The sequence below is a fragment of the Macrotis lagotis genome, chromosome 1 (assembly GCF_037893015.1).
Source record: "Macrotis lagotis isolate mMagLag1 chromosome 1, bilby.v1.9.chrom.fasta, whole genome shotgun sequence".
In the NCBI taxonomy this organism is placed as follows: Eukaryota; Metazoa; Chordata; class Mammalia; order Peramelemorphia; family Peramelidae; genus Macrotis; species Macrotis lagotis.
In genome coordinates, this window is record NC_133658.1 from 428,678,866 (window position 1) to 428,697,618 (window position 18,753).

The following is an 18,753-nucleotide window of genomic DNA, read 5'->3' on the forward strand; positions in this document are numbered from 1 at the left end:
AAAGGAAAAAGTACATAGAAAGATATTGAGGGTATGAGAGATAGGAACAGTTGATTGAACAAGGGAATGATAAAGAGCACAAAGAGGACCCTAGCAGAAAGGTCAGGTTATCCTCTAATGCTGGGGGAAAAAAACACCAAAAGATGAAATACACAGAATTTTGAAATGTCTACCAGTAAGAATGGGCAGTTAGATGCTCAAGTCACTTTACCCTACTTGCCTCAGTTTCCTCACCAACTAAAATGAGCTGAAAGGAGAAGAAAGGAAGGAAATGAAAAGTCCAATATCTTTGCTAAGAAAACCACAAATAGGTTCTTGAAGAGTTGGACATTACATGAAAAATTACTGAACATCAACAGTAGAGAAGATGAGCTCATGTCCAGTAGCCTCATAAAAAAGTCATTAAGGGGGCAAGCTAGGTAGCATAGTGGACAGAGCACTAGTCCTGGAGTCAGGAGGACTTGAATTCAAATCCAGCTGCCGACAACACTTACTTAGTTGCATGACCTTGGGCAAGTCACTTAAACCCCATTACCTTGCAAAAATCCAAAACAAGGTAAAAAAAAAAAGGAATCAAAGTCACTTGTTGGAGACTTAGAACAGGGATTGAGAAACTGGAGATCTGATAAGGTTTGCAACAGCCACCATGGGGAAATCTAACAGTCAATCAAATAAGAATAAAAGGATTCTTGTACAACAATTAGAAGTCAAATTAAAATTAGATGATATAAACTTGTAATAGATTCGACCAATTATCCAAACTTTTCAGGAAACAATTTTGAATTACATAGAAAACAACTATAAAATCATTCATACCTTTTGACCATTGATAGAATGACTAGTATATGAAATGATACTATTATCAACCTGTATCTATATCAACACATTCCTAAATTTCTTTTTTGCAATAAGAAAATGTTGAAAACCTGGCCAAACAAATTATGGTTGAGATATTATTATGCCATAAGAAACAATAAACATGAAAAATATTTATGTGACATGACAGAAGAAAAAATAAGGTAGAGAACAACTATATAAACAGATTTTTTTTAAGTTTTCAGTTCATAATAGTCAATGGCAGAAAGAGATCATGGTTAGATAATTTTTAAAGCAATAGAACCTAAGGGACTGAGGGAATAGTGTTGCCTTTTCCTCTATGGAAATAGAGAAAGTAGAAGGGAGGGAGGATTTGGGGGGAAGAAAATGAGCTATGTTTTGGACATATTGAATTTAAGTTGGCTACTGAACATTCAATTCAAGATGTCTGAAGAGAGTTTATTTTATGAGAGCTCAGAGCAGGATAAATATATTGGAGAATCACTAACCTAGAGCTGGCAATTAAATCTCCGGGAGTTCATGACATCTCTGAGTAAAATAAGTATAGAAAAGGGACAACTACGATTAGGGGCTTTGATCTGGAAGAGGATCCAGTAGATACTAATAAGGAGTAGTCACCTAGGTAGGATATTTCATGAACCAACCCCACCCCACCCCCGAAGTGGTAGATGGGAGTTGGTCTTTTTCTCTAAACCCCAAAACCCCTATAAAAATGAGACCTCATACTCCTGACTCCAAGCTTCTCCCCTTCTCCATGCTACTCTTTCTATAGCCCTCCCCACTTTTAGTCACTTGTCTCTGTACTGTGAGTTTTATCCTCATACTCTGAGTTTAAAGTGTGATTGCTTCCATATTTCCCTCTGCCACTCCTCTTCTTTTCCTGTGATTATCTAAAGAATCGGGTGTGCCTGCCTCCATTTAAAATTTCCTAAGTAAACTATCAATTCAGAGGTGAAGAAATCCACGAAGCAGGAGCCAAGGAAACAGGACTGGAGAGCTTTTTGCTAATCGTGGGCAAAAGTTCATTGCCCTTTCTAAAAGGGCAGAACATAACATATGATGAGTCAAAAGTGTTAGAGAGGAGACTATTAACGCCTTCAAAGAACAAGCCTAGCTGTTTGGAGGAGCTACATGTCCTAGCAACAGAGCAACCCAGACAAGAAAATAAGTCGACTCAAGCAAACTGGTCTGTCTAGCTGTGATGCCTTCCTGCACACTTTGATGAACTAGCCAAGCCTAGCAGTGAAGTGGCCCAGCCTAGACCACCACTCGCTCTGGTGAACTTGGGAAGCCAGTTCAAGTTACCTTGGTTATATATTCCCTCTAAGTTTGGTCTTACTCTCCCCAATAGATACTATGTATATTGGTGATAATGTTGCTTTGATCTTGCTTTTTAGTTTATATTGTTCTTGCTATTTGAATAAATACTTTTGAGTGGCATTTCTAGAGGATATGATCAAATTGAATGGAAACAGACAGTCTTAGCTCCCAGATAGTTACTCAAGCAAAAACCTAAAAATCTCACCATACAAAATAATGATCAAGAAATTCAAATGGAAACCATGATGAGTGGCATATCTCAGAATTGCATAGAAAGTCAGATTTCAAAGCTCACAGGCAGGTAATAGGAGAGGGAGTCAGTACCAGCATAGGCAAGCTCTTCCTAGTTCAACAGAACAAAGACAGGTAAAGCTTGCATAGTTCTGTATCTGGAGGTAGCCTCAGAGTGGTCAGAAACCCACAGTAGGGGCTCTATTACCACAAAAATCCAGGGGAGGTTTCCTTCTGGGTGGTGGAGTTTAGGTAAAACAAAGTAAGAACTAACAGGGCCAGTTATCTCACCCCAAAACCAAATGGTAGGGGTGGCTAGGTGGCGTAGTGGATAAAGCACCAGCCTTGGAGTCAAGAGTACCTGGGTTCAAATCCGGTCTCACACACTTAATAATTAGCTAGCTGTATGGCCTTGGGCAAGCCACTTAACCCCATTTGCCTTGCAAAAATCTAAAAAACAAAAACAAAAACCGAATGGTAGGTAAAGTCTGACCCTGGCAAATAGCCCCTTTTAAGGAATCTTAGTTCCTGGAGAGAGGAACAGGAGAAGAGATAAAGGAATTATAGATAAGTGGTCAATAGATAATGTAAATCAAGCCAGATATTTTTTGCCTTATACCCAACAAATTGGCAAAGATGAGAAAAGACTGGGGCAGCTGGGTGGTAAAGTGGATAGAGCACTAGTCCTGGAGTCAGGAGGACCTGATTCAAATCCTATCTCAGACACTTAATAATTGCTTAGCTGTATGCTCTTGGGCAAATCACTTGACTTCACTGCCTTGCAAAAAAAACAAAAGAAAAAGATGAGAAAAGACTTATGGGAAGAAACAATGTTGAAGGATGGTGGGGAGAGAGGTACACAAGTGCATTGTTGGTATAATTGTCAATCAGAATAACCATTTTGGAATACACAAATAAAGCAACTAAAATATCCACACCCTTTGCTCCCAAATTCCGATGGTCAAAGAGAAAACTGATAAGAAAATCTCCATAGGTACAAACTATTTACAGCAGAACTTTTTGAAGCAGCAAAGAATTGGACACAGGGTATACACCCATAAATGGAGGAATGGTTTAAACAAAATGTGGTATTGAATATCACAGAATATTACTATGCTATAAAAGATGATATATGGATGATGAATACAGGGAAGCAAAGATTTATATGAACTGATGCTGAGTGAAATAAATAGATCTAAGAAAATGTGTCCAGTAAATACAAGAATATAATCACAAAGAGCCATACACACAAAATTCAACTGAATATTTCAAAGTTAAAAAAAAAAACAAGAATGGCTTGAAAAATATTTATTTAGCACCTATTATGTGCCAAATACTTTGCTAAGTAGTTATGTTATCTCCTTTGATTCTCATAACAACCCTGGAGGTAGGTGCTAGCAAGGTTTCATCTTTCAGATGAGGAAACTGAGACAAACAGAGATCAAATGACTTATTCAAGTCACACAGCTAGTAAGTGGGGTCAATTTTTTTTATTTTTTTGGTTTTTGCAAGGCAATGGGGTTAAGTGACTTGCCCAAGGTCACACAACTAGTAAATTATTACATGTCTGAGTCAGGATTTGAACTCAGGTCCTCCTGACTCCAGGGTCGGTGCTCTATCTACTATGCCACTGAGCTGCCCCAAGTGGGGCTGAGTTTAATTAAAGTTTTCTTCACTCCGAGACCACTAAGTCACCTAGATACCTCCACTCCACCCCATTTTGTAGAACCACAAATATGGATCATTGCATATATCTTCAGATTTAATTATTTTTGCTGTACTAATCAACTATGTTAATTTCCTCTCTCCCTTTTTCTTTTTCCGTTTTTTGGTCTTTAAAATTTTTGTTGCATAGGTTGACTCTTTGAAGGAGGGGTTAAAATAATAAGGGAAATTGGTGATGTAAAAACAAAACACATTAATTAAAAGTTCATTTTAAAATGTTATTCATTCTAAAAGGCAAAAAAAAATAACAGGATCAGAGAAGCCTCAAAATCCAACCAAGAAATCCCTAAGGGTCAGCTAGGTGGCCCAGTGGATAGAGCACTGACCCTAGAGTAAGGAGGACTGGAGTTCAAATGCAGCCTCAGACACTTAATAATTTCCTAGTTGTATGACCTTGGGCAAGTCACTTAACTCCACTGCCCTGCAAAAAAAAAAGAAGAAAGAAATCCCATAACAATTGCAAACAAAAACTGGGGGTAAAAAATGGATTTTCTGCAAAGGAAAAGTAAATGGCTTAGAACAGAAAGTGATAACCCTTACCCAATTAAGAATTTTCCCCAAAATTACAGTAGACCAAAGATAAATCAAATGTTTCTATGAGAGAATCCAAAAGATTAAAAACATTATTTTAATGTAAAATATATGCTAAAAATATAACTGACCTGCAAAATAGGTCAAGAATAAATAAAATACCTTAAAAAAGAATAAATAAAATAAATATTGAAATCTCTAAAAACAATGATTCTTTTAAAGAAATCTGGACATTTTATTTCAAGTAATCATAAATAAAAACTGTTCTGATATATTAGAGTCAAAAGGTAAAATGAAATTAAGAACCCCCCAATCTCCTTCTAAAATAAAGCAAAAAATCCCAAGAATATTATGGCCAAAGCCCAGAGATTCCATATTAGAGGGGAAAAAAAATACTGTAGGTAGCCAGAAAGAGTTAAACTATCAGAGAACCATGATCAGAATTCACAGAAGACCTGGTAGGAACCACTATAATAAGAGATCTAGATCCTGAAAATTTTTTAAATAGGTTTATAATGGAGAATAACTTGCTCTTTAACACTGAGTATAATTCTACTGGGAAATTCCAAGATATTGGATACATTTTTATCAGTCACTTTTCAGTCAAGTCGAACTCCATGATCCCAGTTTGAGATTTTCTTGGCAAAGATACTGGTATTTGTTATCTTTTTCTCCACTTCATTTATAGATGAGGAACTGAGGCAGGCAGAAAATAAGGGTCTAGTCCAGATAAAGACTAGATCTTTTATAGGAACTTTAAAATGCAAACACAAGTCTTAACACAAACCTAGAAAGGTAAATTTATCTGAACAATTGGAAGATTCTATGTGATGTTGAAGAGTTAACATTCATGCAGGGAGAGGAAAAAAAAACCATTCCTTCAGAACTTTAATGATTTCAGGGACAGCTAGATGGTTCAGTGGATAGAACACCAGTCTTGGTGTCAGGAGGACCAGAGTTCAAATTTGATCTCAAACAATAAATACCTAGCTGTGTGACCTTGGGCAAGTCATTTAACTCCATTGCCTTGCAAAAACAAAACAAAAAAATGACTTCAAAAAGAAATCAGAGAACAAGGGAGTGGATATGTTTTATTCATAAGGTTTTAAAAGAGAAAAGAAAGGGTTAAAAGGAATATCCTAGACCTAGTGCATAAAAAAGGAAGAAGAGGGTAGAACATATTATTTCTTATAATTGTGGTATCTGAGAAGATTAAAGAAACATGAAGAGATGTGGGAAAGATATCAGATGAACCTGACTCTTCTCTAAAATGGACAGATTGAATAACAGTACACATGGTTTGGTATATAGTAATCAATCAAACCTAACAGAGAAATAAGACAGGGACAGAAAAGGAGCAGGGGTCAAAAGGGACAGTAAAACCAGTGAAAGAATAATAGCAAATAAGCTTCCTGATTGAGAGGGGTAAATTAAAAGGAAAGAAAAGAACTGGAAACTAAAGTAAATACCCACCAATAGGGGAACAGCTGAATAAATTGTGGTATGTGATAGAACTTTATTGTGCCATAAGAAATGAAAAAAGATTATTACAGATGTTCCTAGGAATTTGATGCAAAGTGAACAAAACAACAATTTTAAAAAGATATCAAAATTCTGATCAAAATGATGATCAACTATCTCTCCAGAAGACTACAAAGCAACTCCCTCATATTGGAGATGCAAAGGACTCAAGGTGCAAAGGGGTAAAACATGGTTTTCAACATAACTACTTTAAGGATATTTTCTGTGACACTGCTTATTTGTAACAAGGGTTCTGTCTTTAAAAGATGGAATGCTTAGCAGTATTAGTGGGGTGGGGGGGTGGGGGGGAGAAGAAGGACATAGAACTAATGATACCAGAAGAAAAGAAAAAAAGAGAAGCACCACTGAAAAGTTTTTTAAAGTGCAGGGGAGTGAAGGAGGAAGTTCAGAAATGAGCACAGACAATCAAAGAGAGTAAGGAGTTGAATCTATCAATCTTGGGTTGCTTTGTTTTTGTTTTGTTTTGTTTTTTTGCTTAAGTAGAATGAAATAGTGTCATGTTTTCATATATAAACTCTGTAGGTTTTTTGGGGAAATAACTTTTTCAGGGTATTTGTTAAGTTCAGAATTTTTAAAAAGATAAAAATTTATTGATTTTATTGGCTAAATGTTAATGGAAAGCAGACTAATGGTGGCCTAGAAGCTACATTGTTAAGAGTATTTAGGAAGCAGCCCCATCTTTAGGGGACCTCAGCCTTCAAGTGCCAAGGTTGAGTATATGTGAGGTATATGTGAGTCTAGAAGGAGTGATTCATAAATAACAATAATAGCTACAAAATCCAGCTAAATACTTAGAAGGAAAAATATTTCAGAAAGACAAACATGTTTATGTTAATAGAAGCTTCATCTGTTTTAAAAAAAATTATGCATTATTCATGCAAACAGTTATTTGTGACTAATGAAAAGCATTAAGAGCTCATGTGTCAGTAGAGCAAACCTAGATTAGGTTCTCTTTCAAGAACTAAAATCTTATCCTAGTCCATTAGATAATCCAAGCAATAGAAGATTAGCAGCCTTCAGAGAACTAAAAGAAGACCTCAAAAGCAGAAATGGTAGTGGAAAGGATTATTTTACACAATATGGTCATGTTTATAACAAATGTCAAAAGGTATCACATGATCAGTTAGGGGAGTTTCTTAATCAAAATGTAGAAACTGAAAAATTGTTTAATATTTATGCAGAAAAAATAACTCATTTGTGTAATATATAAATGTTTCAAAGCAATTGCAAAGAATAATAAACATTGTCCTTTATTTCTAAGTAAAACTCTGGATAGGATCTAGTATTTCTATTTTTAAATGCTATCCAGCAAAAGGAAGTGAGTGGGCACCAAAAGGCAAGCTTAATATCTGCTAACCCAACAAATGACTGGTCAGGACTACCTTCACTAAGTTTACACATCCCTGGGACCTCCCCAAATATATGAGTCCCTATGCAATTACACTTTAACATTAGAAATTATATATGCTAAACCTCCATGCATGAGTAGACTTGTTCTAGCTTTGCTTTTCTCTCACCTCCACCTATGAAAGAACAGTAGGTTTATTGGAGCTCTGGATGCTTGACTCATTTGGGTGTAGTTGCTTTCCTTTTCCATAGAAGCTCTGTTTATGAACAAGAAGAATCAATCCCAGCCTACACATGAATGGTTGGTCCATGGTCTGTCCATGAAAATATTATGTGAATTATGTCTTAGAACCTCTAGGGATTTACCATGAGAATTATCCTCATTCATGGAACTATAAACCAAGGGTGACATCATTAAGTAGATAAGCTTTCTAGGAGAAAAACAGAAGAAGTAATTTAACTTCTCATTGTCCCAAACAACTAAGATTGAGTTTCAGAGCAACTGCAAAGCTACAATAGTAAGTAGCAAGCTGGGCTGAAACCTCAGGGCCAAACCAAAAATAAGATGGAGGGTGGAAAGCTACTGGATTCCTATGACGAAAAAGGAAAATATATAATAGATTTTAAGAAAAGCTATGAGGAAGGAAGAGATGGGAGTTAACATTTATTTGCAAAAGTAGAAAAATTAAAAGAGATGTATGTCATTTAGTTTAAATATCAGAGCTTTAAAAGGAGAAAAAAATGAGAACCATTCTGTTTCTTTATATGATGAAAAAGAGAAGGAATTAAGGAATCAGAGAAAAATCTTCTGACCAGCAAAACACAAAAAGAAGGCAAAAGCTGTGAACTAGACAGTCAAGACAAGGACATTACCTCTGCAGTGGTCTCAGATTCAGAATCAGTACTTGACTCGATTTTGCATTTTTGCTTTAAAAGAAAAAGATAAGTTTATAAAATTCAAAATAAAACTTAAAACACTTGACTGATCAATCTGGCTATGATAGACCAGATCAAGGGTTCATCACCTTGTTGATGTCAAAGTCTTCTATGGAAGTCTGGTGAACTCTATGGACCTTTTCTCAGAACAATATTTTAAAATGTATCAGAGAAAATAAGCAAACTGATTTAAATATTATTATCCTTCCTCATCCTCCCCAAAAACAGTTTGTGAGATGAAGTTAAGAGCCAGAAGTTAAAACTAGGCATGTTTCCTTTTAATAAATTCTTTAGGGGGCAGCTAGGTGGCGCAGTAGATAGACCACAGGCCCTGGAGTCAGGAGTACCTGAGTTCAAATCCAGCCTCAGACACACTTAATAATTACCTAGCTGTGTGGCCTTGGGCAAGCCACTTAACCCCATTTGCCTTGCCAAAAAAAAAAAAACACCTGAAAAAAAAGTCAGAGTCGGGGTAATAAATTCTTTAGGTGTTAGTAATCATGGAAATATGAATTTTGCTTTTCTTTAAAATGGTTTTCAATGCACTGACTTGGTTAAAAGACTAATGTTATAACCACTATTATGGTCCAAATAATTAGTATTAAAATGATCTTTTCAAAGGTAGCTCCATCTAAATTTTCTCTTTAAAAAAAAAATAGAATTTGGTGAATACTATTTCATTTTTCCCCAGGGAAAATCAAAAGCAAACATGAGCTCTCACAGTTTAAATGGAGTAGTGCTAAATAATGGAGAAATTTATAACAATCATAACTAGAAATCAATATGTCAATTTAGGGTCATAGGTGATAAGGTGATAAGATCTCCAAATGGAACTATACAAGGTTTCACAATAATTTGAGGAGGGGGAGGAGGACACAGATTTGCTGCACAGTTGACTCCCATTTTAAAGACCAGCAGAGGAAGGAAAGATGTCCAAGATAACAATTCTAATCCCACCTCCAGCCCTTACAAGCTGTTTGATCCTGGACAAATCACTTAACTCCTCTGAGCCCGTTTCCTCTTCCATAAACTAAAGGGGTTACATTTGATGACCTCCAATATCCCTCTCAGCCCTATACTTGTAATCCTACAATTGTATAGACTGGCATTGACACAAAAAAACCCCCATCACCTCAGAAAAGGATGTTTTTTTACCTTGTATTTGTGAGTCAATTTCTCCACAAAATCTGGGCTTTTATCTGAAGCTATCAGATCGCACATGTCTGCCAATGGAAAAAAGCAAAAATATAGCAAAGCACAAGGGCATCCCATACATATATAAATATATATATATATGTATGTATATATATATGTATAATATATACATATATGTATATATGTATATATATATTAATATATATTAAACAAAGCTGGTGAAGGGATGTGTAAAATACTAACTAGAGTGGACATTTATTATTAACTTTATTTTGAGGCCAATATTAAATTCAAAGTTTCCCAAGACTAAAAGGAATGATCCTTTTGATAGTATGAAGTAACCTCACACAAAGATTACTTGCACACCCTGAGAAAGTCAACTAATTGATTAGAGACAGAGCTATTGATTCACCTGATTTGTTAATTGGAGGGAAGAGAAAACTATATAAATACATACATACATTTTATATATAAATACATGTGTGTATACATATATATATATATACATATATATATATATATATATATTACAGAAGGAAGGTAGAATTTGCTTCTGTTCAGTCAGGCAAATATATATGATGACCTAGAGATGGAAGGGGACCCTCAAAGATCATTCAGTGTCCAAATAAGAATTTCTTCCCTCAATGTGAGCAGAGCACCTTCTTGGCCTACAAAGTTGAGTTCAAGTCTCCTTCCCTCCTCCACCAATCCCAAATTGGGAAAGATGGGATAAGAAGAGGCTTCTATTTACATCTAGCCCTTGGGGCCAGGGGAAGTGAAGGATGTCTTTGCCCAGGTAACCCCCCCCCCCCCCCCCCCCCCAAGCTCAGCTACCTGGACCTGGTGGCCTCCAACCCCTCCTATAACATCCCGGTCTCTTCTTTCTCCTGCCCTCCGTTGTCCCCTCCATCATTCGGCCAGGATCACTAGGGGAGCAGTCCTGTAACCTGCCCACTCTTCTTCCTCCTCCTCTCCCTCTTCTAAACTCTCCTTCCCCTTTACTCCTCCCCCTCCCCAGAAAAGAACAAGTGGGATATGGGACGGAAATAATAGGAGGATAAAAAGGGCCAGGTGTGAGAGCTCAGCTTGGGCTTGGTGATTAAGGGCCCTCACTCAGCTGACCAATCTAGTCCCACCCAACAAACATTTATTAAGACCTGTTAGGAGTCAGGCACTAGGGTTACAAAGACTAAGAAAGAGTAAAATATTTCTTCTGAATATATTTGTCTACCCCTTTAGAGCAGAAGATTCTTGAGAGTAGGGATTGCTGCATTCTTTGAATTTCTATCTCCAGGGTCTAGCTCAGGGCTTGGTATATATTTTATGTGCTCAATAGATACTCAATAGGTCAAATGATAATCATTTCACATGAGAACTGGAAGACAACATGATACAATGGAAGGAGTAAACCTGGGTTCAAGTCTTGAAACCTCTCTGGGTCTGTTTTCTCCTCTGTAAAATGAGAGGTTTTAACCTGTCCAGCTTTAGATCTTGATGTTGTGAAAAGCTTCCAGTATGAGGTGGTTCATGAGTTGAAGCTTAATATGTTTGGCATTACTGCACATGCATAATAACCTTTATCAAATTGCTTGCCTTAATGAGGAGGGGGGGAGGGCTTGAAAGGTAGGATAATCTGGAATTCAAAATTGTAAAAAATAAAGGTTAAAAATTGTTTTTAACATGTAATTGGAAAAAATATTAATGACCCTTGAAGAATGAGTAAACAATTCTTGAGATACATTTCAATAGACATTTTTTATCAGTTGAATCCATTATTCATTATGTATGACTTTGACAATATATAATATTTTCAATAAATACTGATTTCACAACATATAACTGATCTATTACTAGTCTTCTTAGCAGCTTGAGGAAGGTTTCCAGGGAGGGAGAAAATTTGGAATAAAAAAAAAAGGAATGTTTAAAATAAATAATACATTCAAAAAAATTCTCAATATAAAAAAATTTCCTTAGAGTCAGTGCTCCTCCAAGGTAGAAAGTGTTGCCAAGGAGGGTAGCTAAATTCTACATCTCAGAACCCAAAAACAGAGAACTTTTACAGCTGGAGGCATTTTAAAGATCATTTAGGCCAACCCTCTCTTTTATAGGAGAGGAAACCACCAAATAACAAAGAGGGTGGACCCAGAATTTGTACTTATCTTCAAATCCAGCCCTCTTTCCACTACTTCCCTCCCTTCCAGGTTAATGATAAAAATGCTCCTAACATTCCCCATACCCACCCTTTAGTCTGTAAACCAATGGAACATATAAAACTATAAAACTATAAAAATAGTTTATCTTTACATTTACAACAAAGCATAGTATTTTATATACAGTAAACACTTACAGTTTAATTGAATTTCCAGTAGAACTGTCCCACAGTAGAATAAGATACTTCAAGAAATAGGCTGGAGGGTGCCTTAGTCAAGAGTTTTGCTGCCTTCTACTCATTAGATATTCTTTGAGGTGAGACTAATACTTCTCAGATTCTGAGAGGATAGAGATTTACCTAAGGTCACCATAGGTCATTTCTGAAGAATCACAAGTTTAAAACAATCTTTCCCTTCCAGGAAGTTACTGTCTAGTAGAGATTGAGATGATGCATTTTTTGCCCAAAGGGATCTTGGGATCCTGTAAATCCCTTAGGGTTTTTTGAGTTTTTAATTGTTTCTTTTCCCCCCAGTTATTTATAGACTCCTAGGAGTTCCCCAACCCATTCTTTCTGTGTGAAGAAATAAAGGCTGTCTTGTAAGAAAATAAAAATAAAAATGATTTACATCCAGGTAAAATTTTTTATAGTAGAGTATTTTGGTCTTGTTTTGTTGTTTTGTTTTGTTTTTTTGGTGAGGCAATAGGGTTAAATGCCTGGCCCCAAGGTCACATAACTCAGGTTGTCCCCACTCCAGGCATCACTCAATCCACTGCACTGCCTAGCTGCCCCCTAAATTTTCTTTTTTTAAATAAAATCTTATCTTTTTTTAATAAATTATCAATTTTTCTTTTTTTTTTCATTTTAATATGAAATTTTTTATCAATGTTTCTCTTTTTTTTTTACATCCAGTAAACTTCCCAGGGGAGAAAGCACAGAAAAGTTTTTACACTATTTCATCAAATCTTAGTTCAGTGGGTGGAATGAAAAATGTCTGGAAGGTACTTGTGGACATCATATTCTAGATGGAGAAATAGAGAAGTAACATTCCCCGAAATGGTCAAAAGGATATGGACAAATACTTTTTTACAAGAAATTAAAATTATTCAATAATGCTTCAACTCAGTAATAAGAGAAATACACATTAAAATAACTCTGAGGCTGTTTGCTAGCAAACTGGCAAAAGATGATTTTAAAAAAAGAAAGTTCTTCATGTTGGTGAAGGATTGGCAGATAAGCAAGCACTTTAATAGGGTGTGTGGGTGGGGCTCCAATTTGTGCCAGTTATTTTAGTAGGGGATAGAAATGGAATTATAGGAGAAAAGTCACTAGGGTGTTCATATTCTTTGACCCAGTATCCTGGTCATGTACTATATAAGGAGATAAAGGAAAGGCCCCAGATATAAAAAGTTTTATAGTAGCTCTTTTTTCTGGTAATCAAAAACAAAGAACAAAAACAAAAACAAATACTGGGGAGAAAGTTATGTGCTCACAAATTGGGGAATGACCAAATTGTAGCATGTATTATTATTACACTAAAAGAAATTAGAAATATGAAAAATCTGAACAAACTTGGAAGATTTGTAAAAAGTGATGCCTATGAAGACAGCATTTAACAAGAAGACATTTTTCATAATGACAGCAATAATAGAGAAAAAAATGACTAAAAGGCTACCAGTCTCTGATTACATTAAAATAGCTGTCTCCAGAGAACAGAAGTACAAGCATACCTCTCCTGGATAGAGAGATGAGGTACTGGAAGTACAGAATGTCAACTCAGGTTGCTTTGTGGTTTTATTGTTGTTGTTTTTGTTGTTATATGGGAGGACATTTGAAAGCTGGGGGGGGGGGATGTATAAAGAATATATAAAAATTGTGCTATAAAAAAATTCCCCAAAGAATCCATTTTTTAAATAGGAAAAAAAGTGAAGACTGCAGCAAAAGGTAGCATTTTCCCTCTAATTTAGGCCCTTTTCCTCCATAAAGACTCAAATCAATCATTCCATTATTTATGCAAGGAGGACTAAAATATGCCCAATCCTAAACAGCTTTTTCTTCCCTACCAAAGATTAGAAATCCCTCTAGAGCTAAAGTACTTTATCTGGGAAAGACAAACTATTTCTTTTTCAAAGGGCTCTGTTTCTCTCCAATTACAGGAGCCATGTGTCCATTTTGTAAGGAAAGAATCAGATCTAAATTTATCCATAAATCAAAACAAATTGGAAAAAGAGGCTGAGAATAAAATCTTACTTCCCAGAAATTCTGTTCTATCAGTCAGCTCTATTATATAATTGCTCTAGGCTTACCTTCTGAATGTGACCTCCGTTTTATTTCCCAGAGCTGGTTCAATGTATTAGTGAAGTCTTGTTATTTTTACAAAGTAGTCAGAAGCCTAGTTTGCCTGCCTGATGTCATCTTATTACTATGACAACAGATTATGATGCTACAATTATCCTGTAATAGATAATTGATAAGAAAATGGCTTGATCATGAAAGGAATTGGATTTACATTAACTACAAGTCATGTTTAAGTGAGCTAGGATGTCTGCCTTGACCCTTTTAATAATTGTTTTTAAAAGAAGGTATGTATATAATTGACCTGAGGCTCATTACTGCTATAATGTGTGTTCTAGAAAATACACACACACACACACAGTCCCTTAGCTCTTACACTTAAGTTCCCCAAAATATATGATAGATTTTGTTTCAGTCAACAGAAAAAAGTCTTTGAGGATTATCAGGGGCAGCTAAGTGGTGAAGTGGATAGAGCACCAGTCCTGGAGTCAGGAGGACCTGACTTCAAATCTGGCCTCAGATACTTAATTAATTAGCTGTGTGACCCTGGGCAAGTCACTTAACCCCACTGCTTTGGGGGGAAAAAAGAGGATAATCAAAACAACTCCCCTTCTCCTGAGTGACCATTCACCCTCAGGCACCTTCCAGAAGACACTATAAATTCCACCCTGGGTGACAGTTTTAGCTATCTCTCACTACCATGAGGAAAAAGTAGTTTGAGATTTCTAGAAAATGAAGTATCCTTTAGGAATAAATGGAGTTTTCCTTAAAATAATAAATACTATTTAAAACCATCAACAAATATTATATTTAATGGGAATAAACAGAGCATTTCCAATAAATTCAGGGGTGAAACAAGGATGTCCATTATCACCATTACTATTCAATGTAGTATTAGAAATGCTAGCAGTAGGGGGCAGCTAGGTGGTAGTGGATAGAGCACCGGCCCTGGAGTCAGGAGTACCGGAGTCCAAATCTGATCTCAGACACTTAATAATTACCTAGATGTATGGCCTTGGGCAAGCCACTCAACCCCATTGTTTTGCAAAAAAAAAAAAAAAAAAAAAAAAACCTAAAAAAAAATGCTAGCAGTAGCAATAAGAGAAGAAAAAGAAATGGAAGGAATTAGAATTGGCAATGAGGAAGCAAAATTTTCATTCTTTGCAGATGATATGATGGTATTCCTAGAGAACCCAAGAAAATCATCTTAAAAACTCCTTGAAATAATTAACAAATTCAGCAAAGTAGCAGGATATAAAATAAAACCAGGTAAATCATCAGCATTTCTATATATGAACAACAAAGTCTAAGAACAAGAGATAGAGAAATTCCATTTAAAATAACTAGACAACATTAAATACTTGGGAATCTGCCTCAAGACAAATCCAGAAACTAGCAATATAATTATAAAGCTCTCCTCATCCAAATAAAGTCAGATCTAAATAAAAAATGTCAAATGCTCATGGTTAGGTTGAGCTAATATAATAAAAATGACAATTCTACCCAAATTACTTATTCAGTGCCATACCAATCAAACTACCAAATAACTATATTACTGAGCTAGAAAAAAATAGTAACAAAATTCATCTGGAGCCACAAGAGGGCAAGAAAATCAAGGGAACTGATGAAAAAAATGTAAAGGAAGGTGGTTTAGCTCTCCCAAATCTCAAACTATAATATAAAGCAGCAGTCATCAAAACTGCCTGGTACTGGTTAAGAAATGGGTAGTGCAGTGGATAAAGCACTGGCCCTGGAGTTAGGAGGACCTGAGTTCAAATCCAACCTTAGACACTTGATAAGCTAGCTGTGTGTACTTGAGCAAGTCACTTAACCCCATTGCCTTAAATAAATAAAAAAATTCAAAAAAAGAAATAGAGTAATGGATTAGTGGATTAGGATAGGTTCAAAAGAAACTGCAGAAGGGGCTGCTAGGTGGCACAGTGGATAAAGCACCTGCCCTGGAGTCAGGAGTACCTGGGTTGAAATCTAGTCTCAGATACTTAATAATTACCTAGCTGTGTGGCCTTGGGTGAGCCACTTAACCCCATTTGCCTTACAAAAACCTAAAAAACAAACAAAAAAAGAAACTGCAGTAAACAATCTACTATTTGACAAACCCAAAGACATCAGCTTCTGGGATAAGACCTCACTATTTGACAAAAATTGTTGGAAAAACTGGAAAATAGTGTGGCAAAAACTAGGCATAGATCCATATTTCACACCCTATACCAAAATAAAGTCAAAATGGGTACAGGATTTAGACATAAAGAGTGATGCCATAGTTAAATTAATGAACCAAAAAATGATCTATCCATCTGATCTATGGAAAGGGGATAAATTTATGACCAAACAAGAATTAGAGCAAACTGCAAAATGAATGATTTTGACCATATTAAATTAAAAAGTCTTTGCACTAATAAAATCAATGCTGCCAAAATTAGAAGAAAAGCAGAAAGCTGGAAAACAATCTTCACAACCAGGAGTTCTGATAAAGGTCTCATTTCTAAAATATATAGAAGATTGCATCACATTTATAAGGTCACAAGTCAATCCCCAATTGATAAATGATCAAAGGATATGAACAGACAATTTTCAAATGAAGAAATTAAAGCTATATATAATCAAATGAAAAAATACTCCAAATCACTATTGATTAGAGAAATGCAAATTAAAACAACAATGAGGTATCATCTTACACCTATCAGATTGGCCAAGATGAGAAAAAGGGAAGATGATCAATGTTGGAGAGGTTGTTGGAGGATTGGGACATTGAGGCATTGCTGGTGGACTTGTGAACCAATCCAACCTTTCTGGAAAGTAATATGGAACTATGCCTACAGAGCAGTAAAACTGTTCATACCCTTTGACCCAGCAATTCCAATTCTAGGACTATATCCAGAAGGAATTGTAAAAAATGGGGAAAGTCCTACATGTTCCAAAATATTCATAGCAGCATTTTTTGTAGTGACAAAGAATTGGAAATTGAGGGGATGCCCATCAATTGGGGAATGGCTGAACAATTATGGTACATGAATACTATGGAATACTGTTGTTTTATAACAAACCATAAATGTTTGGACTCTAGAGAAGCACGGAATGACTTTGATGCTGAGCGAAGGGAGTAGAGCCAAGAGAACGGTGTACACATCAACATTATGAGATGAACAACCTTGATGGAAACAACTTTTCTCAGCAGTCCAAAGAACTAGGACAACTGTATTAGACTGGTGAAGGTCTGTATTATCCTCAAGCAGAGGAAGAAAAACAAAACAAAACAAAACACACAGAATAAAAAACACCCCTACCAATTCTGATGAACACTTTATAAAAATTATCTCTTATGTATTTCTTTCCCTTAATCCTAATTCTTATGCCAAAAAATAGTAATTTATAAATATGTTTAACAAAATATATATGTAAAATGCTAACCTGACTGTTCCCTACTGAGGGGAGGGCCTGGGAAGGAAGGGTGGAAGGAAATTTTGTAACCTGGAAATATGCATGTACAAATGAATAAAAATTTAAAAAATAAATTAAAAAAAAAGAAAGTGAAGTATCTTACCTCTAAGGTGAATCTTATCTTTCCCCAAAGGCCTTTGTACTTCAGATAGCCACCAAGCTAGGAGTTTAGGTTCTTCCCAAAGAAGGAAAGAATTGGGAAGGGAATTAAGGACTTGAAAGTCTACTGCCCCTACCCTACACAGTCCCCAGTGTTTGGTATTACTACACCATCTAGCCTAAAGGCAATCCCACTGGCCTATTTCTATTCTGACCCAGGAATACACAAATCTCTCCTTCAACTCACCAAAGGATTCAAGTTTTGTTTGGGAAGGAGTTTTAATTAAGGAAAAAGTAAAATAAAATGGGAAAAAATTCTGTAACCCTAGTACCTCAGGGACACAGATTTCCTAAAGGGTAGTTGAAATTCCCAAGGTTAAAAGGTTAAATCTAATCCTTCTGGATTGGAGAAAAGGAAGAAGGAGGAGAGAGTGGGGGAAAGAACCCTTAGGCAAGGCAGTGGGGCACTAGATTTAGAAGGAGGTTAGGAACCAGGACGGATTGATGGCAGAGCTTGGTTATAACTATTGGAGGAGAGACATGATCCTGCAGGCATTTTGAATGATGTTAAGATTGCAGTATCACTGTGGCTAGGGCTATCCCCATTCTCTATTCTGCCTATTCAAACACACAGAGAAAGAATTTGGCTGGAACCCCGGGAGCTGACATCAGCCGGACAGAGAAGGTTTACTTCCCTCCCCATCCCCATCCCCAAGCTTCTGCTTGCAGCTGGCCAACATTTTCTACAGTTTCTCTATCTTTGAGTTGCTCATAATTTCTGGTTTTCATAGTAAATTATGACCTGTCATAATTGGTTGGTGATTTGAGTGGGTCTTTATTTATGACCAGGAGAGCTTTGAAGGTCAGTGGGGGTGGGAGGGAGGGCAGTGAATGGTTTGTGGTACAGAGAGATAAACAAATAGAGTTATTAAATCTTGGTCCAAGATCACAGTAGGGTTTTGTCCCTAACTGGGGGATCAGCCAAAGAGAAAAGAATGACAGTGATTATTGATTCAAAATTTTGTTATAAAAGATTCAAAACAGGCTAATTGGGATATGGGGTTTTCCTTCTGCTACTCAGACTAAAAAGAGATGAGTTGACCAGGAAGAGATGGACTTTGGGAACT

At 36.2% G+C, this 18,753-nt stretch overlaps 1 protein-coding gene across 17 annotated transcripts in view; it reads right to left on the reverse strand.

Annotated features, from left to right (window-relative positions):
- The window catches only part of LOC141506378 (uncharacterized), a 31,990-nt gene extending 13,623 nt beyond the window's left edge, over positions 1–18,367 (reverse strand). The window contains exons 1-6 of one of the 17 annotated variants that reach the window (XM_074213117.1): positions 17,874–18,366; positions 17,631–17,702; positions 14,080–14,227; positions 11,972–12,113; positions 9,625–9,692; positions 8,407–8,460 (exon numbers count right to left, since the gene is read on the reverse strand). In XM_074213117.1, the coding sequence (XP_074069218.1) occupies positions 8,407–8,460; positions 9,625–9,690 (120 nt within the window). In that variant the 5' untranslated portion in view covers positions 9,691–9,692; positions 11,972–12,113; positions 14,080–14,227; positions 17,631–17,702; positions 17,874–18,366. The other 16 variants (XM_074213119.1, XM_074213118.1, XM_074213116.1 and 13 more) reach the window with 16 other exon arrangements.
- Positions 18,368–18,753: the final 386 nt, after the last annotated feature.